At 52.5% G+C, this 21,443-nt stretch overlaps 2 protein-coding genes and 1 long non-coding RNA gene across 5 annotated transcripts in view; 1 reads left to right on the plus strand and 2 right to left on the minus strand.

Moving 5' to 3' along the window:
• Window positions 1-9,613, minus strand: part of ARHGEF17 (Rho guanine nucleotide exchange factor 17) — a 202,164-nt gene extending 192,551 nt beyond the window's left edge. The window contains exon 1 of the mRNA XM_082218958.1: window positions 4,944-9,613. Coding sequence (XP_082075084.1) covers window positions 4,944-8,837 — 3,894 coding nt within the window. The 5' untranslated portion in view covers window positions 8,838-9,613. The remainder of the gene's footprint in view (window positions 1-4,943) is intronic.
• Window positions 9,614-14,866: 5,253 nt separating this feature from the next.
• On the plus strand, window positions 14,867-16,095 carry LOC309530658. Its single transcript, XR_014218820.1, has 2 exons — window positions 14,867-15,398; window positions 15,889-16,095. It is a non-coding gene; the product is annotated as an uncharacterized lncRNA (long non-coding RNA).
• Window positions 16,096-18,582: 2,487 nt separating this feature from the next.
• Window positions 18,583-21,443, minus strand: part of P2RY6 (pyrimidinergic receptor P2Y6) — a 44,632-nt gene continuing 41,771 nt past the window's right edge. For all 3 annotated transcript variants that reach the window (XM_082219448.1, XM_082219447.1, XM_082219449.1), the window contains exon 2: window positions 18,583-20,659. In XM_082219448.1, the coding sequence (XP_082075574.1) occupies window positions 19,632-20,603 (972 nt within the window). In that variant the 5' untranslated portion in view covers window positions 20,604-20,659 and the 3' untranslated portion in view covers window positions 18,583-19,631. The remainder of the gene's footprint in view (window positions 20,660-21,443) is intronic.

Below are 21,443 nucleotides of genomic sequence, written 5' to 3' on the forward strand. Positions count from 1 at the left end.
TCTTTTTACCAGCACACGAATTTTTATTCACACACTCTCCAAGCAAATGCATTTTTTTGCTTGGCTGGCAAAATACATTGCAAAACGTGGAGAAATGTGCGTTTTGAAAGATGTTTGTGCTTTGGTTCACCTGCTGTTTCACAAAGCGTGGACTGGGCATGTTTGCCTTTCAATGCGAGCTGCATTTAATTTCGCCCTTGTCCGAAACCTGAATTAGATGAATTACGATTTTTTAACAATCTTTTTTATACCTCTGTAGGCAAATATAAAGGGACACGGGTGGCGCTGTGGGTTAAACCACAGAGCCTAGGACTTGCCGGCGGTTCAAATCCCCGCGACGGGGTGAGCTCCCATTACTCGGTCCCTGCTCCTGCCAACCTAGCAGTTGGAAAGCACGTCAAAGTGCAAGTAGATAGATAGGTACCACTCCGGCGGGAAGGTAAACGGCGTTTCCGTGCGCTGCTCTGGTTCGCCAGAAGCGGCTTAGTCATGCTGGCCACATGACCCAGAAGCTGTGCGCTGGCTCCCTCGGCCAATAAAGCGAGATGAGCGCTGCAACCCCAGAGTCGGACACGACTGGACCTAAGGGTCAGGGGTCCTTTTACCTTTACCTTTAGGCAAATATAAAACTTTAGGGGTGAAACACTAGTTGCCCTCCTCACTGGGGCAGAAGACTTTCGAAAGAGAGATGGAAGGAGGTCTCTGATGGGTGAGTACTGTGACTTCTTACATGCAGTCACAAAGAAATCTAGTTTATCCAAGCTTACTGCAAACTTGCAAAATTACAACCTCAAAGGGCATAAAACATGCAAATTCTACAGATGAACTCTGCTAGAAGTCCTTCCTTAGAATCATAGAGCTGGAAGGAACTAGAAGGGTCATCTGATTCAAGCCCTTGCAATGCAGGAATCTTTTGCCCAGCATGGGATTCGAACCCGCAACCCTGGGATTAAGCGTCTCATGCTCTACCAGCGGAGCTATATGTACGTATATGCATATATGGAAACCTTACGTTCAATACGTGTGAACTTTATCTTAAATCCCCGTTTATTTTCACATTCCTCTGCGTTGTCGCAAGCCTGCTTTCGAAAAAGAAACCGTTCCTCTCTGTCGCACAAAAACAAAATATGAACCCGAGAAGCATTGCATTCCTTCCCACAAAAAGATACCCATATGCAGGAATGTTGAGATATTAAAGAGGTTTTTTTTTCTTTTTTAATATATAATAATAATAAAAAACCTCTGTTCGCTTTTGCATGACAATGGGCAGAACATCAGAAACAACAGCAAATGAAAAAAATAAAAGTAATCAAATAAAACAGAGAGAAGGCCACCTAAACCCCCTACAGAGGAGTTGAAAACTCTCCTTTTTTTTCATCCAATGTTCTAGGCACAAAATCGGCTACAGCCAGCCAACGGATTAACACTTTGCGGAGACCTTATATAGCAGTCCAGGGAACTATTGCTGGCAGCGTTCACACATGACAGCACCGAGTCCAGCACCACGTGGCTCCCCTCTCTTTGGGCGCAAGCAAAGTCCTGGGCCTTCCTGGCTGATGCACAGAGAGCACAGCCAAGCTGGCAAAACCGTCCTGCGACTGGGCTGGAGGGGGGGAGGAACTCAGTGGCTGAATGAATGTGTTTCCCCCCGCAATTGCGGGACAAGCTCCATGCATCCAAAACCAGGCCGTCGGAGGAAAAAGCCAGCCTGCCACTCTAAGCGCAAGGAGATCACAAAATCAAAGAACTGCAGGGCTGGAAGGGACGCTGAGCATCATCCCGAATATGCAGCTAGCTGCCCCATACGGGTATCAAACCTGCAACCTTTTGTTTGCAGAAGAGCGTTCAAATCACACCGTTTCCCTACCCAGATTCAGCTACAGGCACATAGAATGCTGTCTTGTAATAATAATAATTACAGTAAAAACATAATGGCGGGGGGGATGGGGACGGACCCAATTTAAAATACAGGTTAAAACGCAATTTAAAATGCAGCCTCCTTTTAAAAGTAGCCCATAGATCAAAACCATAAGGGGAGGGAAACATAAGGGTCAGACTGAGTCCAAACCAAAGGCCAGGCGGAACAGCTCCGTCTTGCAGGCCCTGTGGAAAGATGTCAAGTCCCGCAGGGCCCTGGTCTCTTGGGACAGAGCGTTCCACCAAGTTGGGGTCAGTACTGAAAAGGCCCTGGCCCTAGTTGAGACCAATCTAACCACCTTGCGACTCGGGACCTCCAAAATGTTGTCATTTGTGGACCTTACTGAATAAGATGCTTTGTCCATCTAAATCAGTTTTGTCTGCACTGGCCAGCAGCGGCTCTCCAGGGTTTCAGGCCTGTGTTCGAAATCCCCCCGGTGGCAGGAGCATTTGGCGACTGGCATGGGTCCACTTGCAACCACATGGAGATCTCTGGGCACAAGGCTGGCCGACTGACATCTCCACCTGGCCGCCCCCCCCCCCACTTTCTTAAGCAGGTCAGCAGAAGAGCTTACATACTGCCTTTATAGTGGTACCTCATGTTAAGTACTTAATTCGTTCTGGAGGTCCGTTCTTAACCTGAAACTGTTCTTAACCTGAAGCACCACTTTAGCTAATGGGGTCTCCTGCTGCGCCGCCGGAGCACGATTTCTGTTCTCATCCTGAAGCAAAGTTCTTAACCTGAAGTAATATTTCTGGGTTAGCGGAGTCTGTAACCTGAAGCGTCTGTAACCCGAGGTACCACTGTATATCTAACCTTTTTCTCCAAGGAGTACATGGTTCACGCCCACCCCTCAGTTAATCCCTACGATGACCCTGCAATATAGGTTAGGAGGCTGAGACTGACTCCAAGGTGTGCTTCATGACTTGACTGAGGATTCGAACCCTGTTCTCCCAGGTCCTAGTCCAACACTCTAACCACTACACAATCCTGGCTCCCTAGAGTCCTTCTGTTGGGGGCAGCTCTATAAATTAAGTTAGTAAATAAACATGGGGCAAGCCCAACATCACTAAGAGAAGGATCTGAAATATGTCCCAAGAAATTTGCATTTGTTTTATCCTAATCGTTTTAGTTGCTGTTCTGACGTGTTGCAAACCACTTCTGATTTTTTTCCTTTAAAATATAAAGTGGTATGAAAATGAAATTAACAACAACAACAACAACAACCCCCTGCAGGGGAGGAAATGTCACCAAGACACCGTAGTGACCTTAACCTAGGTTTAAGGCACCATGTGGTGATTCACTTATATACAGTCATACCTCAGGTTACAGACGCTTCAGGTTGCGCGATTTTGGGTTGTGCACCGCACTGAACCCGGAAGTACCAGAACGGGTTATTTCCAGGTTTTGGCGCTTGTGCATGCACAGAAATGCTAAATCACGCTTCACGCTTCACAAAAGCGCCAAATCACGACCCGCACATGCGCAGAACTCAGGCTAAGAACTTAATTCGTTCTGGAGATCCGTTCTTAACCTGAAACTGTTCTTAACCTGAGGTACCACTTTAGCTAATGGTACCTCCCACTGCCGCGATTTCTGTTCTTATCCTGAAGCAAAGTTCTTAACCCGAGGTACTATTTCTGGGTTAGCGGAGTCTGTAACCTGAAGCGTCTGTAACCCGAGGTACCACTGTATCTGAATTTCTAACATTGATTCCCAGTCCTTCCCTGGGAAATTGAACCCGCAACCTCTTGCGTGCAAGGCAGAGGTCGTACCATGGAGCGATGCCTCTTCCACAAAGGCGGGAATGATGTAAGGCAAGGAAGAGAACAGTTCTCTGGACCTGTGAGCACGTGTGCAAGCCAGAGACAAGTGTCCTGGGCACACAGACACCACAAGTCAGCAAGTACCGCAAGGCTGTCCTACTGGGTGCACAGTTCCAACGCTTCACTAGGAACTGGGTTTCCCAGAAGGAAAGCTAAGCTCTTTGGATAGAGCTGGGACTGTGCTTCCTCTAGGAACCTCTTATCCCGACATCAAACCTCTCAAGATCTTCACCACCACAAGCCCTAAGCATGTCGACCAAACACGGAGGAATAAATTGGTTACTCCTCAACCAGGAATTGTGGGGGAGAGGGTGGGCTGCAAGCCTTTCACCATAAAACACTGATATTGTTGCAGCTGTCTCGGGTGCACTTGTGCACGGGGGCTAGGAATGATTTTATAAGTCTTTGTTTCTCAATTTGATCCTTTTACACTAAGGTTACCAGATGTCCCCGTTTCCCAGGGACAGTCCCCAGATTTACAAATCAGCCCCCTGACAAAATCCATCTATTTAATAGGAAGTGGAAAAAATTCATTGAAAAAAATCTGGCAACCTTATTTTACACGGCTTTTTACGTACCGTGGCATTTTATGCACTGTGACTTGGCGTTATTTTTTATTTATCATAGTTTGGTAATCATTGCAATGTTTAAGAGTGGATTTCTGTTATTATTTGCTGGCGTTTTGTGAATTTTATTGTGTGCTGTTATATTCAAGCAGATGGTTGAACGACTTTCATTCTAAAGTTATGTTTCATTACGACTTTTTGTACAGGATCAGATCATTACAAGGGGCGTGAGTACAAATTAAAAGCGAAATGAAAAACGAAGTAACATCTGGACAGCAGCGCAGACCCGCCAGATCGCAGATGCACATGGTATTTCCACACAACAGTTTCCTCTCCAGAACCAACCACCTCCATGCAACTTTTGCAAGGAGGCCGGGATCCTTTCCCAAAACGTTCCACTGACAACCAATTCCGTGGTGCCAATCATCTCTACCAGGACGCCAGTTTCCAGCACAGCACGTTGCATTTACAGCTGCACCAAAGCTCAGCCACGCTCGAAAGCAGGTGGGGATTCCCAAGCCCAAGCCACTCAAGCCCAGATCTTGCAACTCCATCTGCAAAGGCGGAATCCTCCCTCCAAACCAAAGACAAAAGCTCTTAGCCCCTACCAAATTAAAATATCTTACAACTCACCACTTGCGGCTTGCTCCTGGCCAGGCCGGCGCCCGGCTCCTCGTGATGCTTCGGGCACCTGGGCAGTTTGGGCTCAGACGTGGTCGGCGTGGCGGGCGAGGATCTGGGCGTATCCACCGAGCCGGCGGAGGGCGGCTCACCAAGGGCCAAGATGTAGTGTTTAGTGACATCTTCCAACGAAGGGGTTTGGAGGACTGGGTAGGGTTTCGCGAGCAGGCGAGGGAGGTCTGGCGTGGCCCCGTGGACGTTCTGGCTCAAGGGAGGGGGGGTGTTGGCGCCTGCGATGGGGATGAAGGTGGCAGGCTCGCTGGCGTGGCGGGAGTGCTTGGAGGGCGGCCGGGCTCTCCCCAGAGCGGAAGGGGCGACGGCGGAGGGCAGTTCGGGCTCTTCGGCACGGCCCTCTTGCGAGCTGGCCCTGTTGCTGCGCTTCTTTGAGCTTCGGCGGACGATCCTGGGCGACAACACCTCGGCCAACTTCGGGTCGAAGCCGTAACTCGGAGCCACCTCGGCCGTGTCGCCCTCTGGAGCCGCCGGCAAGATGTGCTCGGACTGGGAGTACAGTTTCCCCCCGTCGGACTCCCTCACCTGGTCCGACAGGATGGGCTCGCTGCTGGAGGGAGGGATGCTCTGGTCCATCTCGCTGATGGGCTCCCCGGGGCCGTCGAAGCCGGCGCCGGACAGCTCTCCCCGGCGGCTGGGGTCGCTGAACGACTTCTTCTTGATGGTCTTCCCGTTGCCCTTCTCGTCGATCACTTTGTCCAGGGCACCAGGTTGGCTGACGATGTTCTGGATCACGGTGCTGTAGTCTTTGACGCCTTCGCTACAGACCGACAGGTCGCTGGCGGCACTGGCGGCGCACTCGGAGAGAGCGACGGCAGAGGCCTCCGGCATCCCCGACTTGGAGCTCAGCGACCCCAGGAGGTTACTGTCCACGGAGAAGTTATTTGCGTCGTCCGTGAGGGAGGAGCTCCTGTGCGGCATGGGGTCGCTCAAAGACCGGTAGGCCTCGCCGTTGGAGTCGCCGTTGCTCCCGCTGCTGGACTCGGAGGTGCCATTCCCCACCGAAGGGAACTTCCTACGCCGGCGGAGAGCACTGGGCGTAGAAGGCGCCTCCAGCGCTGTCTTGGCATTGGGAAGGGCCTCTTCGGCGGCGCCCAACTTCTCGCTGTTCGCTTTGGCTGCGTGGTTTGGAAAGCTCACCGCGGACAGGCTGCCTTCGCTTCCTCTTTGGTGCTTCCAGGCCGCAACCGACGGGTTAAGGTAACTGTAGGCAGGGCCTGTTTCGGGCTCGGTTACAATGCCTTCGTCCGTCATGCTGGATTCAGGACCCGAGAGTTCCTCTAAGGACTTCCCTCCAGACAGGTTCCCTTCGGAGTCCGCCTTCTGCAATCCCTGCCCGCGGCCTTCTTCCACAGCTCCCTCCTTCCACGTTTCCACATCCTCTCCTTCGCCTTCCACGCTTCCGACGTCCTTTTGGTCCAGACCGAAGTTGTAATTGTGCTGGGAGCCGATCTTGCTTATCTTCTCGAAGACCTGCCTGGCTTCTTGGATGTACTGGTCTTGGATCACAACGGGCAACTCGCCGCCCTCGCCGCCCCGGCCAATTTCACGGCCGCAAACAGCATCTTGGTCGCCGGCGTTGGTGAGGAGGAGCTCAGAGGAGCTCTGCTTCATCGCGCTCTGGTGGAAGAGCCTGCGGGGAACGGGTTTGTCCGAATAGGTGAAAGACTTGGCCCGCCTCAGGGTCGCTGTGAGGTCTTTCAGAGTCGGCCGGCTGCCGCCCGGTGCCCACCGGTTTGGTGGCTGAGCCTCGCTTTGGGTTCTACCTACCAGCTGCTGTCCAGCCAGGCCATACTGGTAACTTCTGCACCTGCCGCCACCAAAGGCCTCTTCCTCCTCCTCCTCGAGTTGGCTGGCTCTGCCGTCCTTCCTGCCCGCCTTCAGATCCGAGAGGTCCGACTTCAGGAAGCTGAGCAGCGCCAGCGTCTCGGTCGCGATATCCGGGTTCGACATGGACTTCCTGTTCCTGGACTTCTCCGCTGCCTCCAGGCCGACGCCGCGCAGGTTCTCGTACGGAGGGAAGTGCTGCTTGGCTCGGACGATCCCCAAGGGGAACTTGGGGTGGGCGCGCACCTGCGCCTGCAGCCGAGCGAGGCTGTCGCTTTGGTTGAAGCTTGGAGAGCGGAACAGGCCCGGACCCCCTTGCGAGCCCCTGCCTTGGCCAGGCCAGGAGGCCCCAAACTGGTCCACCTCTTTCAGCGTCTCGGTGCTGGAATACCGGCTGCTGCTTCGCGACCCGCAGGGGCTCGGGGAGAAAGGGGGGATGTTCACTTTGGAGACTCGGGAGACGAGCGGGAGAGTGGGCGCCGAGGATAGGGGCCCGTGGGTGCCAAGCAAGGAGCTGCTGCTGCCTTCCAGCGGGCCTCGACCCAAGATGGGGCCCTCGCCTGCAGCTTTGGCCTCACCCAGCAAGCTGGCAGTGACTGAGGCCTTGACCTCAGGAGACGGCCTAGTCCTTTCGTCAGAGGGCAGGGAGAGAGTCTGCGCCAGGTCCTCCTGGGCCTTGAGGTACCACTCCATCCCCGCCACCAGCCCATCGCTGTCTGAGGCCTGTTCTTGAGGCAAGGGGTCCTTCTTTTTCTTCCGGAGGGAGCGCTTCCTGGGGGCGGCCAGGCGGTTCTCCTCCTCGCTCCCCGAGGACCTCTCGTGGGGAGATCCGTGCCAGCCGTTGCCGCCAGGGGGGGAGCAGGCAGCCGGCTGGGGGGCCCCCTTGGGCCTGGCCATCAGCTCCTCCTCGCTGCTGGAAATCTCCCCTGGCCTGAAGTTGCTGCTTCCACCTTCGCCCAGGAGAAGGACGGCTGGAGAGGACGAGGAGGAAGAAGAGGAAGAGGAGGAGGCAGCTGGCAGCAGCGTCCAACTATGCCAGGAATGTAAACTCTCCCGAAGTGGCGGCGGCGGCTGCGGCAACTTCTCCGCCTCGGTCCGGGGGGCGCCCCCGGCGGGCAGGCGGTGGGTGCGAAAGGGGATGCAGCTGCGCGGGGGAGGCGTCGGGGGGGCCTCCCGGCGCTGCTCCGCGACGCGGGGCCTCTCTTCCTCCCTGCGCCCGGGCGCCGCCCCATCGGGCAGGAGGCGGGGGGCGCCGTCCATGCTGCCCGGCAGGTGCCCCAGCTCCCCGGCTTGGTCTTGGGGGGCGCGCGGCGCCGCGCCTTCCTCGACGGCGTCGCCTCGGGGGCCTCCCTGCTGTTGCCGTCGAAAGCCGTCTCCGAAAAGTTTGCGCATCTCGGTCACGCTGGGCCAGTCGTGCGCCGCGTCTCCGCCTTTGGGGGGCTCGCTCAGTCCTTTCCCCCGAGGAGGAGGCGGAGGCGGAGGCTGCTCGGCGGCGGCGGCTGCCGGCGTCTCATCGGCGGGCCGAGCCGCCTGGTCTTCCCTGGCCCCGGCGCAGGTGGAGGGGCCTCCTCTCCCCGCGCCCGGCTCGCTCTGGGGCGCGCAGAAGCGCCGCGAAAGTTGGCGCACCGACGGCGACAGGCTCCGGAGGGCTCGGCCGCCCGGCAGCGGCGTCGGAGGAGGAGCAGGATCCGGCCCGGGAGAAGGCGAGGAAGACGAGAGCTTGGCGACGCTGCGGGAGACGCTGAACGAAGCAGCTCGGCTGGGCGATCGCCGTCCGATGGGCTGTGCTGGCGACGGCGGCGGCGGCTGCTGCTGCGCCCTGGCGCTTGGAGGCTGACCCTGGCACGGCTGGGCGCCCGGGCGCGCCGCCGCCTCCCGCTCCCCCCGGGGGCCGCCGATGCCGCCGCCTCCTCCGGCCCGCTCCTCGGGCCCGATCCACCTCTCCAGGCGCTTGCACGAGGCGCTCCGGGACAGGGGGCTTCTCCTCCCGGCCTCCCCCTCCGCCATTGTTTTTACGCGCCCAGCTTTCCAAAGCCACCCCCGGAATCGCCCCCTGCCTGGCTCCCCCTCTCTCTAAACCGTCCGGGGCACCGCGCCGCCGCCCATCCGCGCTTCCTTTCCGCCGTGCAAAGAAAGTGGGGGCGGCCTTTTTTTTGGGGGGGGGGGTGGAAGCGGCAGAGAGAGAGAGAGGCAGATCTTGCAGCAGCCAAACTTCCAGGCAAGTTCGCACAGTTTTGCAGTTCAGTTTGAAGCGGGGCGGGTGGACGGCTGCAGCAGCAGCCCGCGCTGGATTTTGCAACAATGCACAAAAAGGGGAGGAAGGGAGATCGCAGCCTTGCAGATTCGCTTGTTCCTTTTGCTCGATCCAGGCTCCCGGAGGAGGTCCAACCGCCGTTTCCCCAACACCCGCGACCCGGACTTCTGGTTCTTTTCCTTCCCAGAAGAAGAAAGGAGATCCCGGCGGCTGGAGAAGCGGAAGGAAAGCCGAGGGTGATGGTTACGACGCCAAACTTTCAGGCCCAGGAATCCGGCCGGCCCGTCGGATTCAAGGAGAGAGCCCCCCGCCGCATCTCAGTGCAGAGTAGACGAAGAAGCGACCTTCCAAGTATGCGCAGGAATTCTCCGGGGGTGGGGGTCGGGGAGCCCTTCTCGCCATCGTGCATTTTTAAAAATAATAATAAAGTAATTTACAAAAAAACAATTTTTTTAAATGGTTGCAGGAGCCCCCGGCGGCGTTGCAAACGGCATCCCGTCTTACTCGCTCCAGCCGTTTGTTTGTTGTGTTTATTTTTGCGTGGTTCTTTTTTTCCCTCTGCCTTTTTTTTTAGCATTTCACATAAACTTTCCCCCTCAAGAGGCGTGGTTTCTTTTCTTTCTTTTTTTTAAAAAAGGAAGAAGAAAAGGGGGATGGTCTTTTGCAAAGCAAAGTCTCTGGGAACATTTCTTGTGCAATTAAAAAGGGAGAGAGAGGAGGAGGAGGAGGAAACGAGGAGTCACCCCCCCTCCTTGTCTCTTCGGAAGGGATATTATATTTCGACTTCCAGGTCTTGCAGCCGCGAGACCCTGAAACCTGCAGGAGCAGGCCTCGCAACCGCCATCCTATGCAAGGTTCGTTTCTAGGGGCATAGGATCGGGTTGTGCCAAAGCGTTGCGCTGCGAGAGTCGGTTCTGCAAACAAGCGCCCTTGCTAGGCACAGGAGAATCATAAAAACTGCTTGCTGGATCCGACCCCAGGACTTCTCTAAGCCAGCATCTGGCTTCCCACAGTGTCCCGCCAGACGCTTCAAGGAAGAAAGCCTGGAAGCGATTGCCCCCTCTACGATTGCTCCCCAGCAAACTGATACTCAGAGGTAGACTGCTCCTGTACAAGAGAGCTCCTCTATAGCAATAGCCGTGACAAAAAGCCATTGGTGGGTCCGTCCTCCGTGGATTTCAGTTTGGCTGCGCTGGCGGTGCACCCCAGCAGGAGCATCTCCTGCACCGAGTTGCCCCAAAAGCGAATCTCCAGCTGGGTTATGCCTTTGAGGTTTGTCAGTTCCCGTTCTCTGTTTAGAGGATGTGGCTTTCCGATCTGGGCCAAATCAGAGCTCTTCCTTTCCAAGGCTCCCTCCGTTTTTGAGGTAGCAAGTCAGGAATGGAAAGGGGGTGATCTTTGCTCCCTCGGCTGAAGTCGGTTCCAAAATTCCCATTGACTTTAATGGGCTAGGATTGCAGCCAAATATTTTAATAGTGTTGTTGCTTTTAACTCGTAAGGCCTGGGAAAGCCCGTTTCCTCTGGAAGCGATTTGGGCACCATCTACCGATTAAACACGAGCAACTGTGTAGCTGTCTTCACATTTGTGCATATACCGATGTGTATACATAAATGTTTGCTATCTTCCCTGCCTTTCTGGGGTAGGATATAAATAGGCCCATTTCACAGACAGGAATCGAGAGTGAAATAAAACGTTTTGGCGTGTTAGGGAACCCTTTGGCCGAACCAGCGTTTGAATCCAGATCTAAATGCAAACTTCCAGCTGGTGTTTTTGGAAGGAGCAAATGAGAGCGCTGGGTGTACTTTTAAGAAATATGGTTTATTAATTTTACAGAACTCAGTTCTCTTCTTGGGCTTGCTGTATTTTGAAGAGCAGAACTGAGGATGCGAGGACAGCCGTTCAAAGCAAATAGATGCAATGGTCTCAAATTTTACCCCTGAAAAAGAGGACAAGTTCTGGGGGGAAAGGGGACACATTGCAACCCTATTTGAATGCAATGACTCTGCTCTAAGGTATCCTTGCTTAGCGTAGGTATCTTTCATTGAAGACACAAACATTGGCTTTCAAGTGGTCCGCAAGGCTGCAAGTCAAATAAAAATGGACTTTCCATCAAGCATTAATGAGAAGGTACGGTTCCAGAGGTACATTTTCCTCTTCACTGGAAAAGCTTCACCTGTTGGTTTCTGCCTGTTGTATGGGTATTTTATAAAATAAAATTAGGGCACAGTTGCTCATTAAAAAACACTTTTGCACCCACAGGAGTGAGCTATGTGTCGAAGGCAGACCAAGCAGTTAAACAGTGGGTGCATTTTTTTGCAAGCACATGGCACCTTTGAAGCACTCTCAAAGCGCTTTCTTTCCCTCAAAGAATTCTGGGAGCTGTACGCCTTGCAGAACTACAGTTCCCAGAAGCCCCTTCTCAAACTACAATACCAAAAATTCTTTGGATGGGTGTGTGTGAAATGTGTTTTAAATGTGTATAGTGCATACGTGGTCCTTGTCCTCCTCATTTAATCTCCACAACATCCCTGTGAGGTAGAATAGGCTAAGAGGCAGAGGTTCACCCAGGGAGGGCATAGCCATGGACAAGTGGGGATTTGAACCCTGCTCTCCCGGATCCTTGTCTGACGCTCTGACCGCTACACCATACTGCCTCTCATCCCTCAATACCTGGAGGGCTCAAGGCTGGCGAAGGCAGCTCTGATGAATTCACTTATCTGAAATAAATTATATCATTCTCCTTTGTATCGCATTCTCCGCCCTCTATTGTACTTCCTGCACCAGATTTTGGGCTGTAAGCTATGTTGGGCCACGTTTGGCTGCAGGGGCTGATGGGAGTCGGGGACCGTCAAGTGTCTATAAGAACTCAGGCTGCCTGCCTGGGGTAGCTCAGTTGGTAGAACACGAGACTCTTAAATCTCTGGGTCGTGGGTTCGAGTCCCGTGTTGCTTTGCAGGGGGTTGGGCTAGATGACCGCCAGGGTCCCTTACAGCTCTATGAATCAATGAATCCCCATCGCTGCCCTGTAATATACCCGTGACTGGGAGGGCGTCATCTCTGTGGCCTGGGGCGTCTGCTGGGCTGGCTACCACTTCCGCATGGTTCTGGCAGGTCCCCTGCGAAGGTTTGTCAGGAATGAGCCATCAAGGCATTCCAGGAACACCCAAGACTGTTGCCTGCTGTCAATGAGTTACTGATTAGAAGCTGTGCTCCCCATCTCTGATCTGAACCGATGTTCTCTGCTGGTGGCATTCGCTGGTTACACTGTAACCAAACAGCATCTCCCATAAAATGCTCCAATGTCTCTTTTGGGAGAGCTAAACAGCAGTTCTTCTGGTCCACACTTTCAGGCACACCAATTTTTTTATGGATAAGAAATACATCGGTGGGGACGGACGACAGCAATTCCTAGCAGCTTCTCTGAAGCTTTTACCCATTTTCCGAAATAGGGCGTCCCTATTTTCATCTCAGAAATGTTATCACAGAAAGGGATGTGGGTGGCGCTGTGGGTTAAACAACAGAGTCTAGGGCTTGCCGATCAGAAGGTTGGCGGTTCGAATCCCCACAATGGGGTGAGCTCCCGTCGGTCCCTGCTCCTGCCAGCCTAGCAGTTCAAAAGCACATCAAAGTGCAAGTAGATAAATAGGTACCACTCCGGCGGGAAGGTAAACGGCGTTTCCGTGCATTGCTCTGGTTCGCCAGAAGCGGCTTAGTCATCCTGGCCACATGACCCGGAAGCTGTACGCAGGCTCCCTCAGCCAATAAAGTGAGATGAGCACCGCAACCCTAGAGTCGTCCATGACTGGACCTAACAGTCAGGGGTCCCTTTATTTTCATCAGAGAAATGTTGGAGGGGACATCTCTTATCACAGAAAGGATGGAGGGCGTGTGAGCTGGCTCATAGCCATTGAAACCTCCAGGTACCACCACACCCACCCCAGGAGAAATGCAAAGGAAGTTAGGGGTCAGGTGGGGTCTGGGGAGTAGAAGGGAAATGGGACACTAGTAGGTCACCTCAAAAGTAGACCTCTGAGATCCGATCCGCACAACAACCCTGTGAGGTAAGTTCATCTGAGACACAAATGATGGACTTGATTATGCCTAGGGAGCTGTGTAAATTCTTTGATCCTGGGTTTCCGATGTGCAACCACAGCCGTGCAGATGCTCCAATGTGCTCTTCTCTTCCTCTAGCAGCAAACTGCCTTTATCAAGCAGTTGGTCCCTTACCTTTCCCGCCCCGACCTGGCCACAGTGATCCATGCGATGGTCACCTCCAGGCTTGACTACTGTAATTCGCTCTACGCGGGGCTGCCCTTGAAGCTGACCCACAAACTCCAGCGGGTGCAGAATGCTGCAGCGAGGCTCCTCACGGGGTCTCTGCCATGGGAGCATATTCACCCAGTGCTTTTCCAGCTGCACTGGCTCCCAGTGAAGTACAGGGTCAGATTTCAGGTGCTGGTTTTGACCTTCAAAGCCCTTCACAGCCTAGGACCCTCATACCTACGGGACCACCTCTCCCGGTATGCCCCACGGAGGACCTTCAGGTCCATATATAGCAACACCCTAGAGGTCCCTAAGGAAGTCAGATTAGCCTCAACCAGAGCCAGGGCCTTCTCAACACTGGCCCCGGCCTGGTGGAACGCTTTGTCTCATGAGACTAGGGCCCTTCAGGATCTGATTTCTTTCCGCAGGGCCTGTAAGACAGAGTTGTTCCGCCTGGCCTTTGGCTTGGAGCCAATTTGATTCCCTCCTCCTCTTTCTTTTTCCTTTCTCCTCCTGTGATGAGGCTGCATTTTAATGTTGTATTTTAATCTTGTTTTTAAGTTGTATTTCAATCAACTTGATTTTTTTATTGGTTGTTAGCCACCCTGAGCCCAGTCTTATTATTATTATTGTTGTTGTTGTTGTTGTTGTCAGACACCCCAGAGGATCAAATTGTTCCACACAAAAAGCTATTGAATCTAGAATTGCCCGCCGCCACCACGGACGCTGTACAATTTGCTTGAACATGTGTGCACAAAACAAAGCTGGACAACAGGGCAACATGTGAGAGGGGCAGGCAGGAGAACTCTCTTTATTTAGAGAGGAGCTCAGGAAGTTATACAAACACCATTCCCTGCCCCAAGGAGCTTACAAAGACATTCTCAAAGGCATTCACAAATGCTCCGCCCACAACAGCAAACAGCAAGGACACACAGGAGGGGGAAAATTTAAGCGAGACAGCTAGTTATTTATAGAGATGAAGCCTGAAAGGAAAAAAGTAAATACTGGGAACATCTTGCAAAGGGAGGCGTGATATTTTGCAGCATTCAAATTCACCTACATGGGTACAGAGACCGTTTGCAAAGCAAAGCGTCGCTTACTCTGAAACTCGGGGGGTGAGAAGCGAGAGGGAGGTGTCGACAGGCAAAGGGCAGCCCCCCAAGATCTGGATTTCTGAAATGAAAAATCACAACAGCAGCCATGGGCCCAGCGAGCCTTAAACAAGCACAGTAGGTACAGAAAGGGAAAGGACTGGGAGGAGGAGGTGTCAGGAGATGGAAAGGGAACAGGGCTTCGTGAGCGGGGAGATTCTGTGGCAGAGAAGTACAGAAGTGGAAGCAGGCCAAGAGGAAGAGATGAGTCCCGCTGGTGAAGAGTGCTAGGTGTCTCTCCCTCCTGCTGCAACACACTCCTCTTCCCTCCTGGTCTCCCAGTACTAGAAGAGGCATGCAAAGAGTGGAGAAGAGGTTAGCTACATGATTGCTTGGAGAGGACTTGGGGTGTGGGGCTGTGGGGTGGCTGTGGGGTGGAGGGGACTTTCAGTCTTGGCAACGGACCCATGGGTGACCCAGGCCTACCGGGGATGAACTGCTGTGTCCATTAGGCCTGACACTCCACTCAGTCTGTGCAGATTGTGTTCTTGCTAATAAGGAGTTAACTCCTACTTGCACAGTGCGATTTGCTGCTTTCTCGCTCCTGAATGTGGCCCTCCAGCCCTCTTCACCTGGCCCCAGGGACTCTCCTCAGGCTACACCCCCCCTCCCCAGCCGCACCCAGCCCAATCACTGCTTTGCTTCTCCTATTAATGTCTCTGCCCGATTTTCAAATGCGTCCTCCAACTCTGATGAATTCTTGCTTGCCTGGGAGATGGAGGTTTTGTGTATGTGTGGAGAAGAAAGTCTGGAATATAAGAGGTCAAAATTGTATAGGCTATCTTGCCCCCCACCCCACTTTGCTTCCTGCTTCACCCATTCCTGGAATGTGGATCCTGTAAGGTTGCTCAGAAGGATTTGCAGCTGTTGGGATGAAAAAGGTGCTCCACAACACAGCTGTCAAGCGTCCCTTATTTGGCGGGATAGTCCCTTATCCCAGCACCATGTCTCGCTGCTGTCCCTTATTGATGATGTCCCTTAAATTTCCTGGGTTTCAAAGGAAGCAGCTCCTCTCCCTCCCTCTCTGCCGGCCAGGGAGGAGGGAAGCTCCAATGTGTTGCTTGGCTGTGTTGCTCACCCAATAAGGAGTCTAAGAACGACTGGGGGGTGGAGCTTGCATGCCTTGTGCCGATCAAATCGGCCGCGTTGCCTGGGGACTCGCCCTTGCTCAGCGCTTCCCAGCAGAGAGGTGACGGTGGTTTTCCTTGAGGCTTGAGGCTTCGTTTGGCTGCTGGCTGGGCTTTCTGCCTTTGGCTCGGAGGGGCTCAAAAGTTGAACATACCTGTGCCCAGAAAATCCCTTATTTTGGCTGCTGATCCCTTACCTTTGAGGCTGCTGGTCCCTTATTTTCAAATCTGTAAGTTGACAGCTATGCTCCACAACCCGGAGTACCTCAGGAGGAGGGACTGAATTGCCTGGCGGAAGCTGCAACACTTCCTGATGGGTGGTACTTAACTCCTGTAAAATTGGCAAAGATATCTCATAATAGTGATGATTTATGTTGGAAATGTAAAGAAAAAGAAGGTACTTTTTATCATATGTGGTGGACCTGCCCCAGGGTGAAAGACTTCTGGGAGAAGATTTATAATGAATTGGGGGGAAATGTTGAAATATACATTTATTAAGAAACCAGAGGCCTTTCTTCTTGGAATAACAGGTTTGGAATTGCCCAAGAAAGATGTTAGACTGTTTTTGTGTGCCACAACCGCAGCTAGAATTTTGTTAGCTAAGAATTGGAAAACACAAGAAGTCCCAACAGTGGAGGAATGGCAGATGTAGATGATGGACTTTTTGGAGCTAGCTGACCTGACTGGAAGAGTCTGCGACCAGAAGGAGGAGGAGTACCAGGAGGAATGGAGGAAATTCAAAGACTATTTAGTTAAATATGTTAAAATAACTTAATTGGAAAAACTTGCAAATACCAGATAGGCTTAGGATTTAAATATGTAATGTTAGAGAATAACATGTTTAAAGTTAAAATGAAAAGAAAGAAAGATGTTAAGTGACTAAGTTAATTTTATGAGAAAATTGGTTTTGGAAAACTGTTACACTGAAATTCACCCAGGGAGATTTGAGGAAGTCACTTAATAATGTTACTAAGATTGGATTAAGTACAATTAAGATGTATGTATGTTTGCTTGTTTAAAAATTTTGGGAAATGAATTTAAAAAATTGGGGGGGGGAACCACTTCCTGCTGGGGGGCAGGGGAGAAGCGCTGCAACATTTTGTTGCAGGTAACACTTGTTCCACATGCATTTGGACAAGGAATGAAATAGTAGTTGAAAGCAAAGGGCAGAGAAAAATACATATGGGAAGATTGGCTCCGGTGGGTGGGTTGCTTGTTTGTTTATTATTTCCATTTACCGCATATCCCACCTTCTTCTCCAAGAAGCTCAAGGTGGTGTATATGGTTCCCCCTGGATTCGAACCCTGCTCTCTCAGGTCCTAGTCTGACACTCTAAGCACCACCCCACACTGGCTACCATGGGACTGCCATGAATGGCACTTTTCCTGGTGCTGCTGGGTTTGGGAAACACATGCAGGTTTGCCAGGGAGAAAGAACCACATCGGTTCTTAAGACCGGCTGGATCTTGCAAGGAGTCATCCTGGCCCAGGTGAAGTAAAGGTAAAGGGACCCCTGACCATTAGGTCCAGTTGTGACCGACTGGGGTTGCGGCGCTCATCTTGCTTTATTGGCCGAGGGAGCCAGCATACAGCTTCCAGGTCATGTGGCCAGTATGACTAAGCTGCTTGTGGCAAACCAGAGCAGTGCACGGAAATGCCGTTTACCTTCCCGCTGGAGCAGTACCTATTTATCTACTTACACTTTGATGTGTTTTCGAACTGCTAGGTTGGCAGGAGTAGGGACCGAGCAATGGGAGCTTACCCTGTCGCAGGGATTCGAACCGCCGACCTTCTGATCGGCAAGTCCTAGGCTCTGTAGTTTAACCCACAGCACCACCCGCGTCCTAACAACTAGGTAAAGGTAAAGATAAAGGGACCCCTGACCATTAGGTCCAGTCGCGGATGACTCTGGGGTTGTGGCACTCATCTCGCTTTACTGGCCAAGGGAGCCGGCGTACAGCTTCCGGGTCATGTGGCCAGCAGGACTAAGCCGCTTCTGGCGGAACCAGAGCAGCACACAGAAACGCCGTTTACTTTCCCGCCAGAGTGGTACCTATTTATCTACTTTCACTTTGAGGTGATTTTGAACTGCTAGGTTGGCAGGAGCTGGGACCGAGCAACGGGAGCTCACCCCGTCGCGGGGATTCGAACTGCCAACCTTCTGATCGGCAAGCCCTAGGCTCTGTGGTTTAACCCACAGCGCCACCCGCGTCCCTAGGCACAGGTGAAACCAGCGTGCAAAAGAGCAGACAGGTAAGCTGAGCCAGGGCAATGGGGCAAAACAAAGAGGCTGGGGGTGAAAAATCTGATATTTGCCCCCTGCCTTAGGCACCACTTTCTGCTGCCAGAACGGCTCCCTCAGGTCATGCGCCTAGCTGGCCTTTGGCTTGGCTGAAATATGTCTTTAAATGGCAACGATGGCTCTGACGTGCCTGAATGGAAAGATGCCTGCGCGGAAATGCCTACATTTTTATCCTACTTTTCCTTGAAAGGGCTCAGAATAGCGTGCAGAGTTCTTTCCCTCCACCAACCTGGCTCGTCATGGCCTCACAAACAACCCTGTGAGGTGCATTGGGGTGAGAGGAAAAGTGCCTGCAGTACCAAGCGGGGATTTGAACCCAGGGCCCCCCAGTTATCATCGTCTCTCTAACCACTACACCATGCTTCCTACTGCGTTGACTCCAGCAGCCTGGTCTCACAGACGCTTATGAGTAGCCCACAAGCAAGACCTGAGCTCAGCAACACTCTCCCCGCTTGTGATTCCCAGCACCCGCTATTCAGAGGCACCGTGGATTTCATGAGGACTAGGAACTTGCTTGATTTACGGATAAGCAAGGAAAAGAGAAAGCCGGCATTCTTCCAAAGGCCAATTCCGCCACACAACTCTCTCGTAAGGCTCACAAGGAGGTTCCCACACAACTGTTGCTCAGACAGGAGCTGGAACATATTAAGTTCCAAGGTTCCAAGCCTGAAATTTATTACATCATCTGAAAGAAATGACAAGAAATCAATCAACACTGGTGGTTTTTCAACGGGGTCCCTTCAGAGAAACGTGGCGATGGAGGACTCGCCAGACGGGACAACGCCCCATTTCTCAGTTCATCGCAGCTACTTGGGGGGTTTGCATTTATTTGCTGATGTTCGTTGTCCGGTTGGAGATATGTCGTCAAAGGATCTGTTCACAGCTCATGCTTGGAACCCCCTGATTTCAGAAGGGATCTGAAAGACTAGGACTTCCTTCTCCGTGAAAAGGTAATAATACTGTTTCTTGAACAAGGCCTGGGTGACCCCCAAAGGCTTTAAACAATTAAGCGATAACCCCACGCACCCACTCCCGGTCACCCAGAGCCCATTCAGTCCATCTGGAATATCTCATTAAATATCTCCTCTCTCAGGATCCTCTCTCCTTCAGCTGACGTAGCCCAGCGGCAGAACATCTGCTCAGCATGGTCTCAAGTTCAGTCTCCAATGGCATATTGTTTATTCTTGCATTGCAGGGGGTTGGACTAGAGGATCTTTGGGGGTCCCATCCAGTTCTACAATTCTGTGATTTCCAGGTATGGCTCCAGCAAAAAAACAAAAAAACCTGGGGATCTGCTGCCAGTCCGGGTAGACAAGACAGCTAGGTGGACGGGCAGAGTGACTTGGGAGAAGGTGGCTTCGATGTCCCTGACTTTACGCCAGTTGTATTTCTCCTGTTCTTCCGCCACTCAATTCTGGGTGCATGGCGGTACGAAGGACCATTGGCGCCGGTCACAGGCAGCAGATATCTCCCAAACCAGCAGGAGCGAATCCTCGCAGCCCTAAGGCAAGGGAGAGAGCAGAGCATCCCGGCGGTCCGTTGTTCGCCCAGTGACATTTTCCCAAGGCCTTCCAATAGGGTTGGCATGGCAACCAGAGTTAGGCCTCTGAAGCCGCGCTAGGCCGAGCTCTCCCTCTGGCGTCCAGTGCCGCGCAGACGGGGCGTCGCCAACCCTCCCCTGGCACAGGATCACGGACGCTTCCCTCACGAGTCGTGCTTCCACTTGGAGCTGACTTTATCCAGCAAGTGCCGGGTGCTTTCGCGAAATTTGCGCTGGGTGAAGTAGAAGAGGATGGGGTCGAGGACGCTGTTCATGCTGGCGAACGGCCGGGTGCACTTGTAGACGATGGCGAAGGCTTGCCGGGTGAGGCAGGGCACTTCGGGGATGGAGCGGATGATCAGGTAGAGCGTCTTGGTGAGGTGGAAGGGGAAGAAGCTGATGGCAAAGACCAGGACCACGATGATGATCATCCGTATGGCCTTGTCCTTCTTCTTGCGGACGGCCAGCCCGATCATCTCGTCCTTCTGGCACAAGATCTTGGTCATGCAGCAGTAGCAGCCCAAGATCGAGACGAAGGGGATCAGGAAGCCCGTGACCGTCAAGGTGATCCCGTAAGGGAAGTAGCTGGCAGAGCGGTCCGGCGGGCTCAGGTCGTAGCAGACAGTCCGGTTCCTCTGGATCCCGGTGGCGGCGAAGACGAAGGTGGGCAGGCACTGGGCGACCACCAGGAACCACACGACCCCACAGACCATCCAGGTGAAGCCTTTGCCCCTCTTCTTGTGCCAGGTGGAGAGCGGGTGGCAGATGCCCAGGTAGCGCTGGATACTGATGCAGGTGAGGAAGAGGATGCTGCCGTGCAGGTTGGTGTAGAACTGGAAGCGCACGAACCGGCAGGTGAAGTCCCCGAAAGGCCAGTAGTCCTTCTGGGAGTAGTTGTAGATGAGGAGAGGCAGGGAGCAGACGTAGAGGAGGTCAGCTACCGCCAGGTTCAGCATGTAGATGGTGGTACGCGTCAGAGACTTGCGCGACAGCCAGATCTGGGCGATGACGATGAAGTTCAAGGGCAGCCCCAGGACGAAGACCACCGAGTAGACCACGGGCAGCAGGATCTGCTTGAACTCCTCGTGGTAGGTGCACGAGTCCTTGCCACCGGCGGAGGAGGTCAGGTTATCCATGCCGCAAGCTCCTGGGCTTGGCTCAGGCCCTGGGTTGTCCTCGAGGCAGCTAGGATCTGTGGGCAAGGCAGAAAGAGGGTCAGATGTTTGAGCCCCGTGCTGGGCAAAAGATTCCTTAGTAAAAATATTGATAAGTTCACGAATATTACTGGCCCAGAGATGGAAAGAAGACAAAGTCCCCAGCAGAGAGGAATATGGCAAACCAAGCCATTGGACTATGCTGAAATGGCCGGCAAGCTCAGGGACCAAGAAGACCAAAACTTTAATAAAGAATGGGGAAAAATTACAATTTACTTGAGAGACCACTGCAGGCAGATGAAAACATTAGCAGGATTGCAATAACACTTGTAATGTAGAAATTACTACTATGGACAAAATGGAGAGACGTAAAACTTGAAATAATATACAGTGGAAAAGGTTGATAACAGGACCCATGGGAGCCGGAGAAATCTCTAAATATGGATATGCATTTGGTAATGTACACTTGTAAAATAAAAATTATTTCATTCATATATAGATAGCTAGATATTAAAAACACACAAATTACCGTAATACATTTCCCAATTAACAGTCAATTTACAAAAAAAGTTTTTGAGTTTCCACTGAAATGAGGCTACATTCTAATATTTTAATGTTTTAATGTTGTATTTTAATCTTGTATTTTAAGCTGTATTTCAATCAATTGTTTTTATATTTGGTGTTAGCTGCCCTGAGCCTGGTCTTGGCTGGGGAGGGCGGGGTATAAATATCATCATCATCATCATCATCATCATCATCATCATCATATTGAGCCTCACATTGGGTGCAAACTCAGCCCTCCAGGTGTTTTGGGACAATTCC

This window comes from Podarcis vaucheri, assembly GCF_965113315.1.
Source record: "Podarcis vaucheri genome assembly, chromosome: 4".
NCBI classification, from domain to species: Eukaryota; Metazoa; Chordata; class Lepidosauria; order Squamata; family Lacertidae; genus Podarcis; species Podarcis vaucheri.